Source organism: Ursus arctos, unplaced genomic scaffold (genome assembly GCF_023065955.2).
Source record: "Ursus arctos isolate Adak ecotype North America unplaced genomic scaffold, UrsArc2.0 scaffold_14, whole genome shotgun sequence".
Taxonomy (NCBI): domain Eukaryota; kingdom Metazoa; phylum Chordata; class Mammalia; order Carnivora; family Ursidae; genus Ursus; species Ursus arctos.
In genome coordinates, this window is record NW_026622808.1 from 35,633,256 (window position 1) to 35,649,534 (window position 16,279).

General features: G+C 38.1%; 1 protein-coding gene across 13 annotated transcripts in view; it reads right to left on the reverse strand.

Moving 5' to 3' along the window:
* The window catches only part of SFMBT1 (Scm like with four mbt domains 1), a 126,477-nt gene that overhangs the window by 40,961 nt on the left and 69,237 nt on the right, over positions 1-16,279 (reverse strand). For all 13 annotated transcript variants that reach the window (XM_026501023.4, XM_048226516.2, XM_057311794.1 and 10 more), the window contains 2 exons: positions 10,542-10,636; positions 2,732-2,972 (listed from right to left, as the gene is read on the reverse strand). In XM_026501023.4, the coding sequence (XP_026356808.1) occupies positions 2,732-2,972; positions 10,542-10,636 (336 nt within the window). The remainder of the gene's footprint in view (positions 1-2,731; positions 2,973-10,541; positions 10,637-16,279) is intronic.

The following is a 16,279-nucleotide window of genomic DNA, read 5'->3' on the forward strand; positions in this document are numbered from 1 at the left end:
TGCTCTTTTCAAATCTCCCTTTTCTCCATCTCATTTCTGAATTTTTATAAATTTTATTTATACTTTTTCTCACTGCTTCTATCATTGTTACCACTTTCTTTTAGTTGGTTTTGAAATGTTTCTCTGTGAGACAATGTTCAAGTCTTTTGCGGTTGTTTCTCTGGAATGATTTTATTCCGCCCCCCTCGCCTCGCTCTCCCTCTTGCTCTTTCATTAAAATACCCTTGTATTCAACTAAAATCATTTAAAATAGATGCGTTTTCCTGGACTCTTACAATGAGATGGTAGGCCAGTAGCTTCGCGTCTCTAGAGCTTCCTCTTACAATGTTTTTTCACAAAACATGTAAAATACGGCAGCTAGGGGCTACTGCGTGGCTCACTTGGTTAACTGTCTGACTCTTGGTTTCAGCTCAGGTCCTGATCTCAGGGTCCTGGGATCAAGTCCCATGTCAGGCTCTGCGCTCAGCTTGGGATTCTCTCTCCCTCTGCCACCCAACCCCCCATTCTCTCTCTCTCAAAATAAATAAATAAATCTTAAAAACAAAAAACAAAACTCAAAACAACAAAAAGGCCACTAGAAGCCCACAGACCCCCAAGGACCCTAACACCTAAATCTTCATTTCAAAACACCATTCTTCACCAAAACAATCCAGGACTTCTTGGAGAAATGGCTGATTTCAGGGAGGAGCTTCTTGAGCCAAAACGTAAAAAACTACTCAAAGAATGTTGGGAATGATGGGAATATAACAAAGGACATATGAGCCAGCTTAAAGGGGTGCCCACTTGCCAAATCCAGGACAATGTGAGCATCAAAATAAATAATGACAGTAAAGGATTATAACCCACTGAGTAAAATGATAAGAATCATGAGTCTACCCTGACTTACATACATAAACGTATGTATGTAATGGGGGAAAAGGAAAGCTTTCTTGTAGCCTATCATGAAATGTAGACAGAATTAGAAAATACTGTTTGGTAAACATTAGAGTAATAATTGCTTCAGATAAAAATGATCAATCAGTGCTAAAAACAGGGGGTAAAAGTTTGAAGAGTGATGAGATATTTACATTATCTCAAAGTATCTCCCTACAAGATACTTGTTAATTTAGAGGTATAAAAGTAATTTTACGGGGCGCCTGGGTGGCACAGCGGTTAAGCGTCTGCCTTCGGCTCAGGGCATGATCCCGGCGTTCCGGGATCGAGCCCCACATCAGGCTCCTCTGCTATGAGCCTGCTTCTTCCTCTCCCACTCCCCTGCTTGTGTTCCCTCTCTCACTGGCTGTCTCTATCTCTGTCAAATAAATAAATAAATAAATAAATCTTTAAAAAAAAAAAAATAAAAAAAATAAAAGTAATTTTACGGTGGAAAAACCTGGCATACACCAAATTAATCAAGTGATAAAAGTTAATACCACCAGTTACAGGACAAAACAACAGCACGTGTGTCCTATAATGACTGATGCCCTAGAAGGACAGAGAGTCACTTCTGCATTTTTCCTACCAAAAGTGCACAATCTGAGTCTAAGGAAACATCAGACAAACCCAAACTGTGGGACATTCTAAAAGAATAATTGGCTTGTACTCTTCAAAAACATCAACACCAAGAAAGACAAAGAAAGGTTAAGGAAACTTTTAAAAAGACATGACAATCAAACGCAATGTATGATACTGGACTGAATCTTGGACGAGGAAAATAAACAAGGCATAATCAACATTATTGGGAAAATTGGCCTGTAACTTTCAAAAATGTCGAAGTCATGAAAGTCAAAGACTGAGAAACTGTTCCAAATTAAAGGAATCTTATGAGACATGACAACTGAATGCAACACATGATCTGGGATTTCCTTTTACTATAAAAACTTCTGGGTAAAAACTAAATAAGATCTACAGATTAAATAATAGTGCTATATCAATTTCCTTATTTTGTTACGTTACTGTGCTGATGAATGTCCTTACAAGTACATTAAGGTCTGAGTACAAGGGCATCATGCCTACAACCGACTCTCAAATGGTTCACTGAAAAATCGTGCGCCTGTGTGTGTGAGAAGCAGAGGGAAGGAGGGAGAAGGATGAATAACATAAATTTGATAAAACATCAACATTTAGGGAAACTTAGCAAAAAGTCTCTAAGAATTTTCTATGCTATTTTTGCAAGTTTTCTGTAAATCTGAAATTATATCCAAGTAAGAAGTTGAAAGAAAAACATATAAGCTCTGGTATTTTCTTAAACCTGAAGCCTTCTTTCCCTTTCTCCACCTTTACATGACTTTCCTCCTCCTTCTGTCCTACTTAATTTGGATTCTACTCCCAGTAAGGCTTTTCCCTGGAAGGGGACTTCAGTTGACTCATTTTAAGAATTCATAGGTCCCAGATCACCTAGGGGTGAGAAGACGGAGGACAATAAAACCAGAAGAGAATCCACAGCACAGCAATCTGGCCCAATGTACTTCAAGACAAACAGACCAACAAGTCCCAAACTCCTAGAACCTCACGGTTTTACAGGATGATAAGCAACTGATGCTCCCTAGGAGTATGGTAAAAACCCCAGGTTTTATGAAGCCCCAAAAATAATTCTTAAAGATAGGGAAATGTGCATTATTCCTTATCAATATTTTCATTCAAAATGCTCACCCCAGAAAGTTAGAAAAACCTATGTGCGTGGGAGAACGAAAACCTCAAGTTGTGGACACAGCAGTACCGTATCACATCTCGACAGCACGTATTTTATTACCTTCTGGGGCTTCGAGGGTCTTCCTATTCTGCTCACACCACCCAATGGGGTAGAGGTCAGCCTTCCTGATGTCACACCAGAAGTCGGCCCTCCGGTCCTCGCCGTAACCATCGTAGCGGAGAAGCAGCAACTGCTCACAGGTGGTGATGATGGTGGCAACCCAGTAGGTTTCAGGGTCTGTTTTCACAGCCACCTCCAGTTTCATCCCAGGAGCAAATCCATTTTGCAAACGTGTGTCCACCTGAACAGGGAAATGTTACTAACCACCAGATAAGTATCTCAAATGAGTATTTCTTTAGCCAACATTCTTTTTAAGACTTACAATTCTGAAGCACTAAATGAAATAAAACCTTCTCAAGGGAAACCTTAGAAACTCCATTCTAACTCACAGCAGTGATCCAAACGAAACCGGGAGCAGCATGCTGCTCGGTTCCAGCCGACTCCAAAGGAATTTTAGTAGAACTCAGTCTTTTTCACCAAAGCAGCCTACTATGATTACAGAAAATGTTTTCTATTAAGTATATAAATCATTAAATGTTCACCATTTTAATAACTTTCAGCACATTATGTTTTCAAGAGTGATTTCTCCATTCTTCAAAAAAATTTATGAAGCTAAAAAAGGGGAAGGACAAAAGCAGCTCAAAATGATTATTATAAATTAGTATAACAATGTACCGTATGTAGGGAGCACACCTCCCAGTTTCCCTGAAACAGTCTATGTTTACACCTGTTATCCTTAAATAATAATTAATAATGCCCTGTTTTTCTCTCCAAGTGTCCTAATTCAGATGATAAATTACATGGTCGCAAAGGTGAGCAATTCCGGAACTATTTCATGTGTGTAATACATATATTGTGGGAAATGAGAGCCACGTTTCTCACTGTTGGAGAAAGAAGTGAAAACAAGGAAAGAGCAGACTATCATGAACCTTGTGGTGGTGAGCTGGAAAATCAGCAGTGTCAGAATGACATAATGACAGACAGAAACTAGTACAGATGTGCACGTATGTGTGTGCTGATACATTTCCCAGCTCTGTGAATTGACAGGGACTATAAGCAATGATACTCATCAGCAATAAGCAAACTTACTGTACAAATTCTTGATTTATAAATGCTATCCTCCAATAAAAAAAGAACATGGGCTCCATGGAGAAATAAGTGATTCCAATTCTGGAGTAGGGAAAACACAGTAAGCTCCTGGAAGATCTCGTGATGCCAGAGAGTAAGGAAATGCTCCAAAAATGATGGGGGCATTTGGAAAGGACATGGGAGCCAACCAGAAAGATCCCCCAGTGTTCATATTAGGGACAATTTGAGCAATAAGATGAAAAAGATTAATGGATTATAACCCATAGATTTAAACAATATCCAGGAGTCCATCCTGTAAAAAATAATTAACAAAGAAGGGATAGATCCTTAGAGTAAAAGACCAATTAATAAATACAGAGAAAAATGACAGAAACAGAAAACCAGGGGCACCTGGGTGAGTCAGTCGGTTAAGCGTCTGCCTTCGGCTCAGGTCATGATCCCAGGGTCCTGGGATCGAGTCTCACATTGGGCTCCCTGCTCAGCAGGGAGTCTGCTCCTCCCTCTCTCTCTGCCCCTCGCCCAGCTTGTGCTCTCTCTTGTTCACTCTCTTTCTCTCAAATAAATGAATAAATAAATCTTAAAAAAACCAAAAAACAGAAAACCACCATTAGACGACAAACCATAGAAATAAACACTGTAGGCAAGAATCATGGATCAGCGCTAAAATGACTATGATATTTACATAATCACAACGGTTCTCCTACAAGTTTCTTACATAATTCCAAAGGGGAATACTACTGTAACATCATAATGAAGAAATATGGCAGATATCACCTTAACTAGCTGATGAAAGTTAACATCACCAGTTTAAAACATCAGTATTGTATACGCTTGATATCATAGAGTAAGAAAAGCACATATCATTTCTATGAAATTCTTCCCAAATCTTTTTTTTTTTAAGATTTTATTTATTTATTGGACAGAGAGAGACACAGCGAGAGAGGGAACACCAGCAGGGGGAGTGGGAGAGGGAGAAGCAGGCTTCCTGCTGAGCCTGACGTGGGGCTCAATCCTAGGATCCTGGGATCATGATCTGAGCCAAAGGCAGACGCTCAACGACTGAGCCACCCAGGTGCCCCAAGATAATGTGAAATTCTTCCCAAATATGCATAAACTCAAGCTAATCATGAGAAAAGCCCAAACCCAAATTGAGAAATATTCTACAGGATAACTGATATGTAAAATGCTCTTCAAAATGTCCAGGCCATGAAAGACTGAGAGGAACGAGGAACTATCAAACACTGGGGGAAACTACGCAGCCCAGACAAGTTAATGCAACAGAGCAAATCACAAACACTGAGAAATGAGGGGAGTCCTGGGAAGACAGTCAGGGAAGGAAAGTCCTACATCCTGTACAAAAATCGTTCCCCCTTCTCATTACTGCCCTGTTGTACTCCTGAAAGGTAATCACTACCCTGAATTATAACACTGTAAATATTGTCTGTGTGTTAACACTACATTAGTAGAATTATGCAGTATGAAGTTCTTCTGTGTGGGCTCTTCTCTAGCCCAGCATTGCTTATGGATTCATTCATGCTGCATTTAATAATTTCTTCTCGTTGCTGTATAGTAGTCCATTATACAAGTTATCCATTCTAATGCTACAGATAGTAGGCATTGTGAGAAGTCTGCAGCCTTGAAAGACTATAAATAATACCGCCATGACAGTACAAACATTTGTGTCTCTGGTGCATACACACGTGGACTGCTATAACAGAGCCAAACCACTTCCAAAGTGGCTATACCAGTTTACTCTCCCAGCAGTGTAGGAAAAATCCTTTTTAAAAATATTTTACTTATTTAAGTCATTTTGTTCCAACATACTAACCAACATTTGTGTATGTTCAGTCTTTTTCATTTTAACCATTCTGGAAGGTGTGCTATGAATCTCATTGTGACTTTCTTTTGCATTTTTTCATTATTAATGAAGATGAAAAGCTTTATTAGTCATTCAGATTTCTTCTTTTGGGAAACGGCTAAGTTTCTTGCCTATTTTTTTTCTTTGTCAATTCTGTATTTTGGATATCTGTTCTCTGTCCGTTACTTGTGTTACAAATATTTTCTCACTTTCTTGATGGTGTTGTTCGATGAACAGAAGTTCTTAATTTTAATGTACTCTGATTCATCGGTGTTTCTCCTTTAAAAGGTTAGTGCTTTTTCTGTATTTTTAAACAAATTTTCCCTATCCATAAAGTCATAAAGATAAAATACTATATTTTCTAGAAATCTTTCTTATTTAGAACTAATATCCACTTTGAATTAATCTCCACATATGACAGTAGGTAGGAGTCAGATTTTATTTGTCTGAAGGTACAGATACACAACTGACCTTTCCTCACCACTGGAAATTGCCACCTTTATTCTAAGTGTCCCTACAAAGTGGATCTGGTTCTGATGGTTTTTCCTTAGAGCAGTACTACACTGCCTTAATTAAGTTTCATATCCAGTGCAGCGAGTCTTCTTGTTGTCTTTAACTCTATCTGGTTAACCTCGCTCCTCTGTATTTCCACATAAACTTTAGAATCAGATTGTAGGGGCGCCTCAGTCGGTTAAGCGTCTGCCTTCGGCTCACGTCATGATCCCAGGGTCCTGAGGTCGAGCCCCATGTTCAGGCTCCTTGCTCAGCGGGGAATCTGCTTCTCCCTCTCCCTCTGCTCCCTCACCCCCACTCGTGCTCACACTCTCATGCTTGCTCTCTCTCTCTAACAAAAAAAATCTTAAAGAAAAAAAGAATCAGACTGTCAATTTCTACCTAAGTTTTTTTGGTATTTGACATGGGTTGCAGTAAATCTACAGGTCTCTTTGGGGAGAACTTACATCTTTACAACACTGAATCTACCATTACATAAACAAAGTATATTCCTTCATTTTAACTTATATCAATAACGGTTTGAAGTTACTTTACAAATTTTTGTTACATTTATTCCTGGCCATTTAATGTTTTTAGGCTATTGTAAATCACATCTTTCAGTTTCCACTTTTCTTTGTCACTAGTATACAGAAATATAATGGATATATAATGGATATGGATATATATTTGGGGGGGGCAGAGGGAGAGAATCTTAAGCGTCATGGGGCTCGATCTCACAACCCTGAGATCATGACCTGAGCTGAAATCAAGAGTTGGACACTCAACCAACTGAGCCACCCAGGTGTCCCTAGAAATATAATAGATTTTTTATGCTACCTTGTTTCAAATAATCTTGCTAAAGTTAGTCATTAATTTTATATCTGTAAATTATTTTATTCATCTGTAAATAATGACATTTTTTTCCCTTCTTCCTAATAATCCTTATACATTTTAATGGTTTTTCTTATCTTATCTAAAACAATATCAAACAGAAGTCATGTTAGACAAGTTGTATCTTGTTCCATATTTAAAAGGGTATCATCATACTACTATTAATAAAGTTTGCTGTAGATTTTTTATAGATATCCTCTAGCAAATTAAAGAAATTCCCATCTATAGTTTGCTAAGACTTTTTTGTATCATGAGTGGGTGTGGAATTTTACCAAATATTTTTCTCTATATAGTGTGTTGATAATGTTATTTTTCTCCTTTCTTCTACTACTGTGGTCAATTATACTCTTCAAATACGTTTTCCTCACTTTCTTTTCTCCGGAGATTCCAATTACACAACCATTAAGTTTTTTTTATACTGTCTGCAGCTGCTGGATGTTCTGCCCTGGTTTTTTTCCACCTTTTTTCTCTTCACATTTCAAGTCTGGGCAATTTATATTGACTTATCTTCAAGTATACTGACTTTTTCCTCATTTGTGTCAAGTCTCCAATAAGCCTGTCAAAGGCAATCGACATCTCTTATTACCATGTTTTTCATTTCTGTGATTTCCACTTGACTCTAATAGTGTCCATCTTTATGGAAATCCCCTTCTATTCACACATGTTGCCCACCTATCCTGCTGGAGCCTTTAACCTATTACTCATAGTCATTTAAAACTGTCTGATCGTTCCAATATCTGGGCCTTCTGAGTCTGGTTCTGTTGAATGCTCTGTCTCTTGACAGTTTGCTAGTTTTCTCTTACTTCTTCATGTGTCCTATAATTTTTGGTTAAAAACCAGACATCCTGTATAGAATAATCAAGATTGAGGCAAATAACATTTATGCCTGGGAATGGGCATGTGTCTTTTTAGGCCTTAAATTTGAGGGAGAAGGTTATGTCAATGTAGTTAGGAGTGGAACTGGGTTTGGGTTTAGTTGTTGTTTAGTTATTCACACTACACCACAAGCTCCAAGATACATTAGCGTTTTCTATTTAAGGTATAGGCTTATTTGCCAGAGGGCCTTTCCCCTCAATATTTGCTGCTCCACCCTCAGATTTAGGTTTTCTCTTTCTGACTGCATCTCAGAGACCACTTCTCTGCACGCTCTTGTCTGCCTCCTACACACAGACCTTTGTTACCCAACATTTCCTAACTTGGTGGCTGAGGACAAGCAGGAAAGCACATTCTCTGAGATTCAGCCTCAGTCTCAGTCAGGCTCTGTGTCCTGAGTCTTAGAAGTAGGAATTTCTCAGTGATCTTACCCCTCACCCAACTGTAGGGGACCGCAATTGCTCTAGCTTGTATTCCTACCCCTCTCCCAGGGACAAAAGGCTTTTATTTCTTCTGTCTTATCTCCATCACCTGCATCCTGGGGTTAACAGGGTTTTTGCATCCTCTCCCCTAGCGGCTTAAAGCTTTTGTTCTAGAAGACCGAGATAAAGCTTAGTGCCATTCCCAAAGCTGGTGCTGTTTTCTCCACCAGACACGTACCATGAAGAAAACTGTTCTATTACCTTAGACTTGTCCTCCTTGCAAATGTGGTTTTACCTCGAACTTCTTTTTTAGCCCCATCTTTCCTCCCTCCTTTATTCCAAACTGGGTCCTATGAAACTCTTGCCAGAGGCTTAAACATCCATCTCCATTGTTCTGGAGATCTGAGTTCTACCAGATTCGCCTGTGATCAGCTATCCACCGGCATCCCGTCCCAGCATCTTCCTATACCAGTGCCTGATTTTCACTATATTTAGCAGCCCTTCACGGTATACTGATTCAAGCTTACAAACATTTTCTACATTTGATGATGAGAGAGTATACATCTATTTTTTCATTCTCTCCTGTTGCTTTGTCAAAGAGGAGAGGTGGAATCTGTCTCTTTAAAATGACATTTTTTTAGATCCAGAATTTTGGTCAGAAAATCTGTCCTCCATTTTCATTTTAGTATAAATAAATAAGCTTGCATAAACACATATCAGATTAGTAATAACATTAAAAACAAGAATTCAAAAATATTACATGATCACAAATAGACTTTCTATGTAAAAAAAATTGAAAACGATTATAAAAGATTAGTCAATATACTATAAAATGAAATCCTTACTTAAATGTATGTATCTCACCACTGCAACTTAAGAAAGACATAAATGAACCAAAAAAATAGAAAGGACAACAATCATGACTGAGTTTTTACGAAACAAACTGAAAATAGCAGGACTCCACAGCTTATAAAAACACTTTTAAGAACACGGTTCAACTTCACAAAATCAAACAATTCTGAGTGAGCATTTCTGCCTTCCCAAATCCTAGAACAAAGAACTATGCGTTGTTGAACACTGCTATGGACTGAACTGTGTCTCCCCAAAATGTGTATGTTCAAATCCTAACTCGCAATGTGACTATTATTTGTGATTTGTTATTAATGGAGGCAGTAAAGGGGAAAGGAGGCCATAGGAGTGGAGCCCTGATCCAGTAAGATTAGTGTCCTTATAAGAAGAGACACAGGAGAGCCTGCTCTCTCACTCTCTGCCATGGGAGGACACAGTGAGGAGGCTGTCAGCAAACCAGGAAAAGAGTCCTCCCCAGAACCTAACCATGACGACGTCCTGATCTCAGACTTCCAGTCTCCAGAACTGTGAGAAAATAAACTTCTGTTCTTTAAGCCACCCATTCTACAATATTGTGTTATGGCAGCCTGAACAGACTAAGACAAAGAGGAAATCAATAGAATCAATAATTCTGTGTTTTAAGAGGGACTGTAAGTGAACAGGTTAAAAAATTAGGTCTGAATATAAATTATTAATAAAATTTGGAGTATTTTCCTACATTCTAAAGGCATCACACAAGACAAATATGTCAATGGATTAAGAATTAAACTGGGCTATAGGGCATAAAACTCTGCTGCACTGGCCACTAATCTGACCCACTGCATGACATTACTCATGTTTCTGCCCAACATGAGAGAAAGCAGTAATTTACTGAAATTACTCCCAATGTGCAAGCCAACGGTCATAAAACACTGTGCACGAAAATAAACCATTTTCTTCAATTAATGAGGGTTTTTTGACAAAAATAAAGGAATATTCATGACTAGTCAAAAAGATAAGTCCTGCATTGAGTGGCAGCAAATACACAAAACCAAAAAGGATTTTAAAATATGTCTAGGGGGCCTAACTGGCTCAGTCAGTACAGCATGTGACTCTCAACCTCAGGACTGTAAATTCAAGCCCCAAGCTGAGTGCAGAGATTACTTAAAAATAACACTGGAAAAAAATAAAACATGTCCAGTTTTCTTAATGAAGGTGGCAGGAGGAGGGAAAAAGGAAAAAGCACTCAAATCCTTCCAAGTGCCCCAACTTAAAATAACTCTAAACTCTCTAATGATGCTACGGTCAGTCAAAGGAATGGGATATAGTTTGTAAAACAAATACAGTCACTGCTCACATGTTTAAAAGATCCGTAGGGAACTGCAGTGGACCCTGTCTCTTCTAGATAATCTTCCCAGCTTAATTCCACTTCTTCCACACCAGATCCAGCATCTGGAATTAAAATCAAAACAAAAGGAAACAGGTGAGCCCCAATTAAAGAAAACTCAAGGTATGAAAACATAAACTTAGTAACCCTTACACAATTTACTTCACAACAAGTTAATCAATTTTGCACACAAAATAATCACGTGTTCTTTTTAAATGGCAGGTTCCCTTTCTGCACTGATTATCAATGAATCCCAACAGCACAGGAGTGTGACATGCTGTCTCCTGCTGGAATCCGTCAGGACTCACTCAAATGCATCATATAAAGCTCGTGAGAGTGTAACTATTACAATCACTTTGGACTATCATTTAGCATCTAACGCCAACTACTTAAGATACCTAATAGGCATTTCAAACTTCAATTTTCAACCCGATTCTTCCTTGGTACTCTCCAACTCAGTACAAGACACCTCCAGTCTGTATTTTGGCCCAATCCAAAAATGTGGAGTTATCCTTGTTTTCTAACTTTTCTTCCACATCTTATATCAAAACCATCAAAAAATTCTGCAGGTACCGCCTTTAAAATATATCCCGAGTCTAACCACTTCCCATCATTTCGATTGCTTTCTCTCTAGCTCAAGACCTACCCACTATATCTTTCACCTTTTAATCCCAATTATAATAAAATCTAAACTCTTTGGGAGACTGCAAAGGCCCAACATGGCCTGACCTCTGGCTACCTTCCCTGCTACTTCATCCCAACCAGCCTCTTTTGCTCCCTGCACTCAAGTGACCCTGGGATTCTTACTGTTCTCTAATCGTGTTCTTTCCTCAAAGCCTCCTCGGCATTTATTTCCTCAGCTCAAAGACTCATTCCCCAGTGTCATTCCCAGCTTCATTTCATTCAAGCCTCTCCTCAAACGTCCTCTCTCCAGAAAGGCCTTCCATCAGTACTTATCTAAAGCAGAAACCCCAGACTTCGCTTTCATTATCTTAAAGGCATTCATTTCTACTTGACAGTATGCCATACATCTTTTTATCCTCCCCATTAGAAAGAAAATAAACTCTGTCAAGACAGGACTTCGTTTTGGTCACTCCTGTATCTCTGTCACAGCAGACTCAATAAATTTTTGTTGAGTGGGCAAAGATTCAAATATTCCAGAATCCAATAATCCCAATTTTCATAAACTCTCTAAGAGCAGGGTTTTGTTTCCTGATGTATCCCCATTGCCCAAAACGATGCCTGGCACTAGCAAGTTCACAATAAACAGTTGCTGAAGGAGTACATCCTAGGGGAGCCTATGCTTCAGACAAACACAAGGAGGCAAGTACAAGGATGCTCACCACAGCACTGCTTGGAATAGCACCAGGCAAAAGCAATCAGTAGGAGAAGAGATAAATTACGGCAATTCTACAATGGAGTAATACTATATAGCAGAGAAATGAATGAACTAGTATCGACATAGATAAATCTCAAAAAAAAAAACCCCACATCGAATAAAAACAGCAGGTGCAGAATGAAAAGCACAAGATACAGTTTAGACTTCAAAGGAAACTTTGCAGTATCATGTTTATAAATGCATGCGTATTAATAAGAGTGTAAGAACAAAGGTGGCAAACATATACATCGACTTCAACAGTGCTACCTTGGAGACTAGAGGAGAAAACAGGATCAGAAGGGAAGTACAAAAGAGGCTTAAACTCTATTAGGTTTTATCTCTTTCCCCAAGAAAAGGGAAACAACATATGAAAACATGTTCAACAACATAAAGGAAATGCAAATTGAAACCACAACGAGACACATCTCACACCCACTAGAATGACCATTATCCAAAAAAGCAGAAAACAAGTGTTGACAAGAATGTGAAAAATTGGAATCTTTGTGCACTGCTGGTCTGGGAATGGAAAATGGTGCAGCCACTGTGGAAAACTACATGGTGGTTTCCCAAACAATTAAAAATACAACCACCCTATGATCCAGCAATTCCCCTTCTGGGTACCTCCCCAAAGAACTGAAAGCAGGGACTCAGATATTTGTCCACAAAGGTTCGTAGCAATAACAGTCATAAGAGAGAGAGCCAAAAGGTGGAAACAACCCACATGTTCGTAAACAGATAAACAAGAGGTGGTCCATACATACAGTGGAGTATTGTTCAGCCTTAAAAAAGAAGGAAATCTTCGCACATCTGACAACACGGGTGAACCTAAGGACACGATGCCAAGTGAGCCGCCTGCAAAAGGACAGACGCTATGAGTCCGCTCACACCAAGAGCTAAAGCAGTCAAACCCAGAGAGATGGGAAGAGAGTGGTGGCTGCGGAGGACTGGTGAGAAAGGGAGATGGGGACTTGTCATTGTGCGGTAGGTACAGAGTTTGAGTTTGGGAAGATGAAAAAGTGCTGGAGCGCGCTGTGGTGACGGCTGTGCAACGTGAGCGTACTTCACGCTCCTGAACCGTATACGCCTCAAAGGGATTAAAATGGCAAACTCTGTGTTAAGGATATTTGACAGGAATGAGAACATGGGAACAAATACTGGACAATTATAACATTAATTCTTCACAGCAGGTTCCATGGGTGTTTGCTATATTGTTTTCCATTCATTTTTATCCATGTGTGTTTGTTGTGTTGTTTTCCATTTGCTTTTACTTGTTTGAAATTTTTCACCAGAAATGTAACAAGCCAACAAAGACTACACTGGGAGCATCCTGGAAGCACAGGTCAGTAGAAAGTCAATTTCCATTACTAAACCATAATAAGGCCGAACACTCACGGTCTTTAGCCAGGAACCTTCTCCCACAAACAGCATGCTAATTTACAAATAAAAAATAAACAACAACATTAAAAATAATGATTTAAAGAACTAAAACCTCTCATAAATTAAAAACTACTATCAAGCCAAGAAGAAAAAAAAACTAATAATCTGATAGAAAAATGAGCAAAATACATGAAAAGAGAATTTATCAAAAAGAAATGCAAATGGTCCTTAAACATAGGGAAAGATGTGCAAATTTACTCATTTTAAAAGAAGTGTAAATTAAAACTACGCTGAGGTATCAGATTGGGAAAAAAATTCCAAAATTTGACAACTTACTCTACGGTAAGGATGTGCTTAAGCAGGAAAAGCACAATGACACAACCCTGGTGAAAGAGAACTTGGCAACAGCTAGCAAAATACATATGTATTTACCTTTGGATCCAGCAATCCCACTTCTAGGAATCTATCCCAAAGATAAGCTGGCAAAAATACAAAAAGACATATGTACAAAGCTATTCATTGCAGCACTACTGTAATACCAAAACTGGAAACAACCCAAATGTCCATCAGTAAGGAACTGGCTGAATAAAATATATATGCATCTATATAGCTGTAAAAAGGAGAGAAAGATGACTACATACTGATGTGGGATAATCTTCAGTATCTAAGAGATACGACTACGAATATATATATGTATATGCTCACACACATACTTGTTTGTAATTTTTAAATGAACAAGAGAAGAGTAAGATAATAAGAACCAGCTGTATATATAGGGAAAAACAAAAAAGATGAATAGTACCAGATTGGAAATGGGAATGTTGTTACATAATTTTGAATTTATCACTATGTAGATACTTTAATACAATTTGAGAAACATATTTAAATCAAAGGGAAAAAATTCCAACTGAAAATGAACTGAAACAAATATGCCTAACTGTTGGTGACATAACCATAAGGAAAACAGGATTACTTCATGTCATATTAAGATATAATACCTGACTGCAAACCCCAGTGGAATATATTTAAAGACAAAAACCATAAAGAAATTTTAAAACTGACACTGTTATCTTATTAATACTTGGAATGTTGGTACTGTTGAAAAATTATAGAAACATTATAGGGTAAAAATAAGTGATGATATTAACATCATTATGAAACAACACAATTCCGAAAGAAAAGAGACACGAGCATAAAATCAAAGAAGTAAAAGCCCTGCAATTTTAAATTAAAACTGTGAACATAAAATGAAGCCATCTGAATCTCTTCTCTTCAAAAGACATGTAGTTTCTAGCTATGTCTTCGGATAAGGTCTACAAGAAACGACAACCTGTATCAATGAGCACCCCAGCACCCAGAATGCAGTCTCTAAATATTATATCCATGGTCAAAAAAAAAAAAAAATTACACAGTTTCCCCAAGAAACAGTAGAACGTAAGTTTGAGGCAGAAAATGTGCGAGAGGTACCTGGGAATCTTACTATACTAGAAAGCAAGGACTAGAATTATCAAAGATACATGACATCACACCAAAAGAACACGGGAACCAATCTAAAAGAACGCTCATTGCTCTAGAATAAGGCAGTTTGATCATCAAATGAAGGATGACAGCAATGGAATCAAACTCATCACATACGTGTGTGTACGTGTGTGTTTGTGCATACACATGCATGCAACTTTAAACCCATGAATTAATAACATTTAAAACAAAACACTGATCAACTTCTTAAATGGCAGAGTAAGTACCTTAGTGAACCCACTCTCCCAGAAAAATAGCAAAAACACTGGCTAAAAATGATGAAAATCAACTATTTCAAAGTTGTGAATTTAGCTGAAGGCACACAACAAACTGAAGAGTTAACTATTCAAGACAAGCTACCGGACCTGGTTAGAAGAGCAGGGTTGAGGCTCAAGTTGGGGCTATTCCCATTCTCTTCCCTCTTTGGCTCAAAATAGAAATTTTTGGAATTGAAAATATTATAACCATGAGAAAACTCCATAGTAAGCCCCTTAGCAGAATAAGAAGGATAGAGGGAAGAATGACTAAAATTACAGACAGAGCAAAAGAAAACACCCAATCTAAACAACAGAAAGAAAACATTGAAAAAAATGCAGAGTGTGGAACAGCAATAAAAGATCTAACACCAGGACCTGCAGAGTCCCAGAAAAAGAGAAAGAGAACAGGGCTGAAAAAGTATTTGAAGAAATAATGGCTGACAATTTTCCAATTTTGGCAAAAGACGTAAGATTCAAGAAACTAAGAAAACCTGAAACAAGATAAACCCAAGGAAACACATGCAAAGATACACCAAGAGTCAAAATCTTGAAAGCAGCCAAGAGAAACAATACCTCTCTTAAGGGGAATGGAGGAGAGGGGATTCCAATGTGAACAGATTTCTCATCGGAAACCATGGAGGCCAGAATGCACGGTATTTTTCAAGAGATGAAAGAAAATAATTTTTTACCCAGAATTCCATTTCCAGCAAAAATATCCTTCAATAATGAATAGGGAAATCAAGGCACTGTCATAGGAAGGTAAAATATTTTATCACTAGCAGATCAACCCTTAAAAAAAAAAAGGCTAAAAAAATTCTGTAAACAGAAATGGAATGACAGAAGAAGGAATCTTAGAAAATCAGGAAGGAATAAGGGACAATTTCAAGAGTAAGAATAATGGAAAGTATAATATATTTTCCCCCTCCTTCTGACTTTAAATTATGTTTGACCGTTTGAGGCAAAATTTTAACAGTGTCTGATGTGGTTCTCAAAGTCTATAGAGGAAATATTTAAGACAATTATAAAGGTAAAGAGATATAAAAGTAGGTAAAGTTTCCAAACTTGGCTCAAATAACAGAACGATGACACCGGGAAAGTATGTTCTGTATAGATAGTGTTATACCTAGGGCATCCACTAAACAGCCATACAAAGCACACAGATCAAATCAAAACTGAAA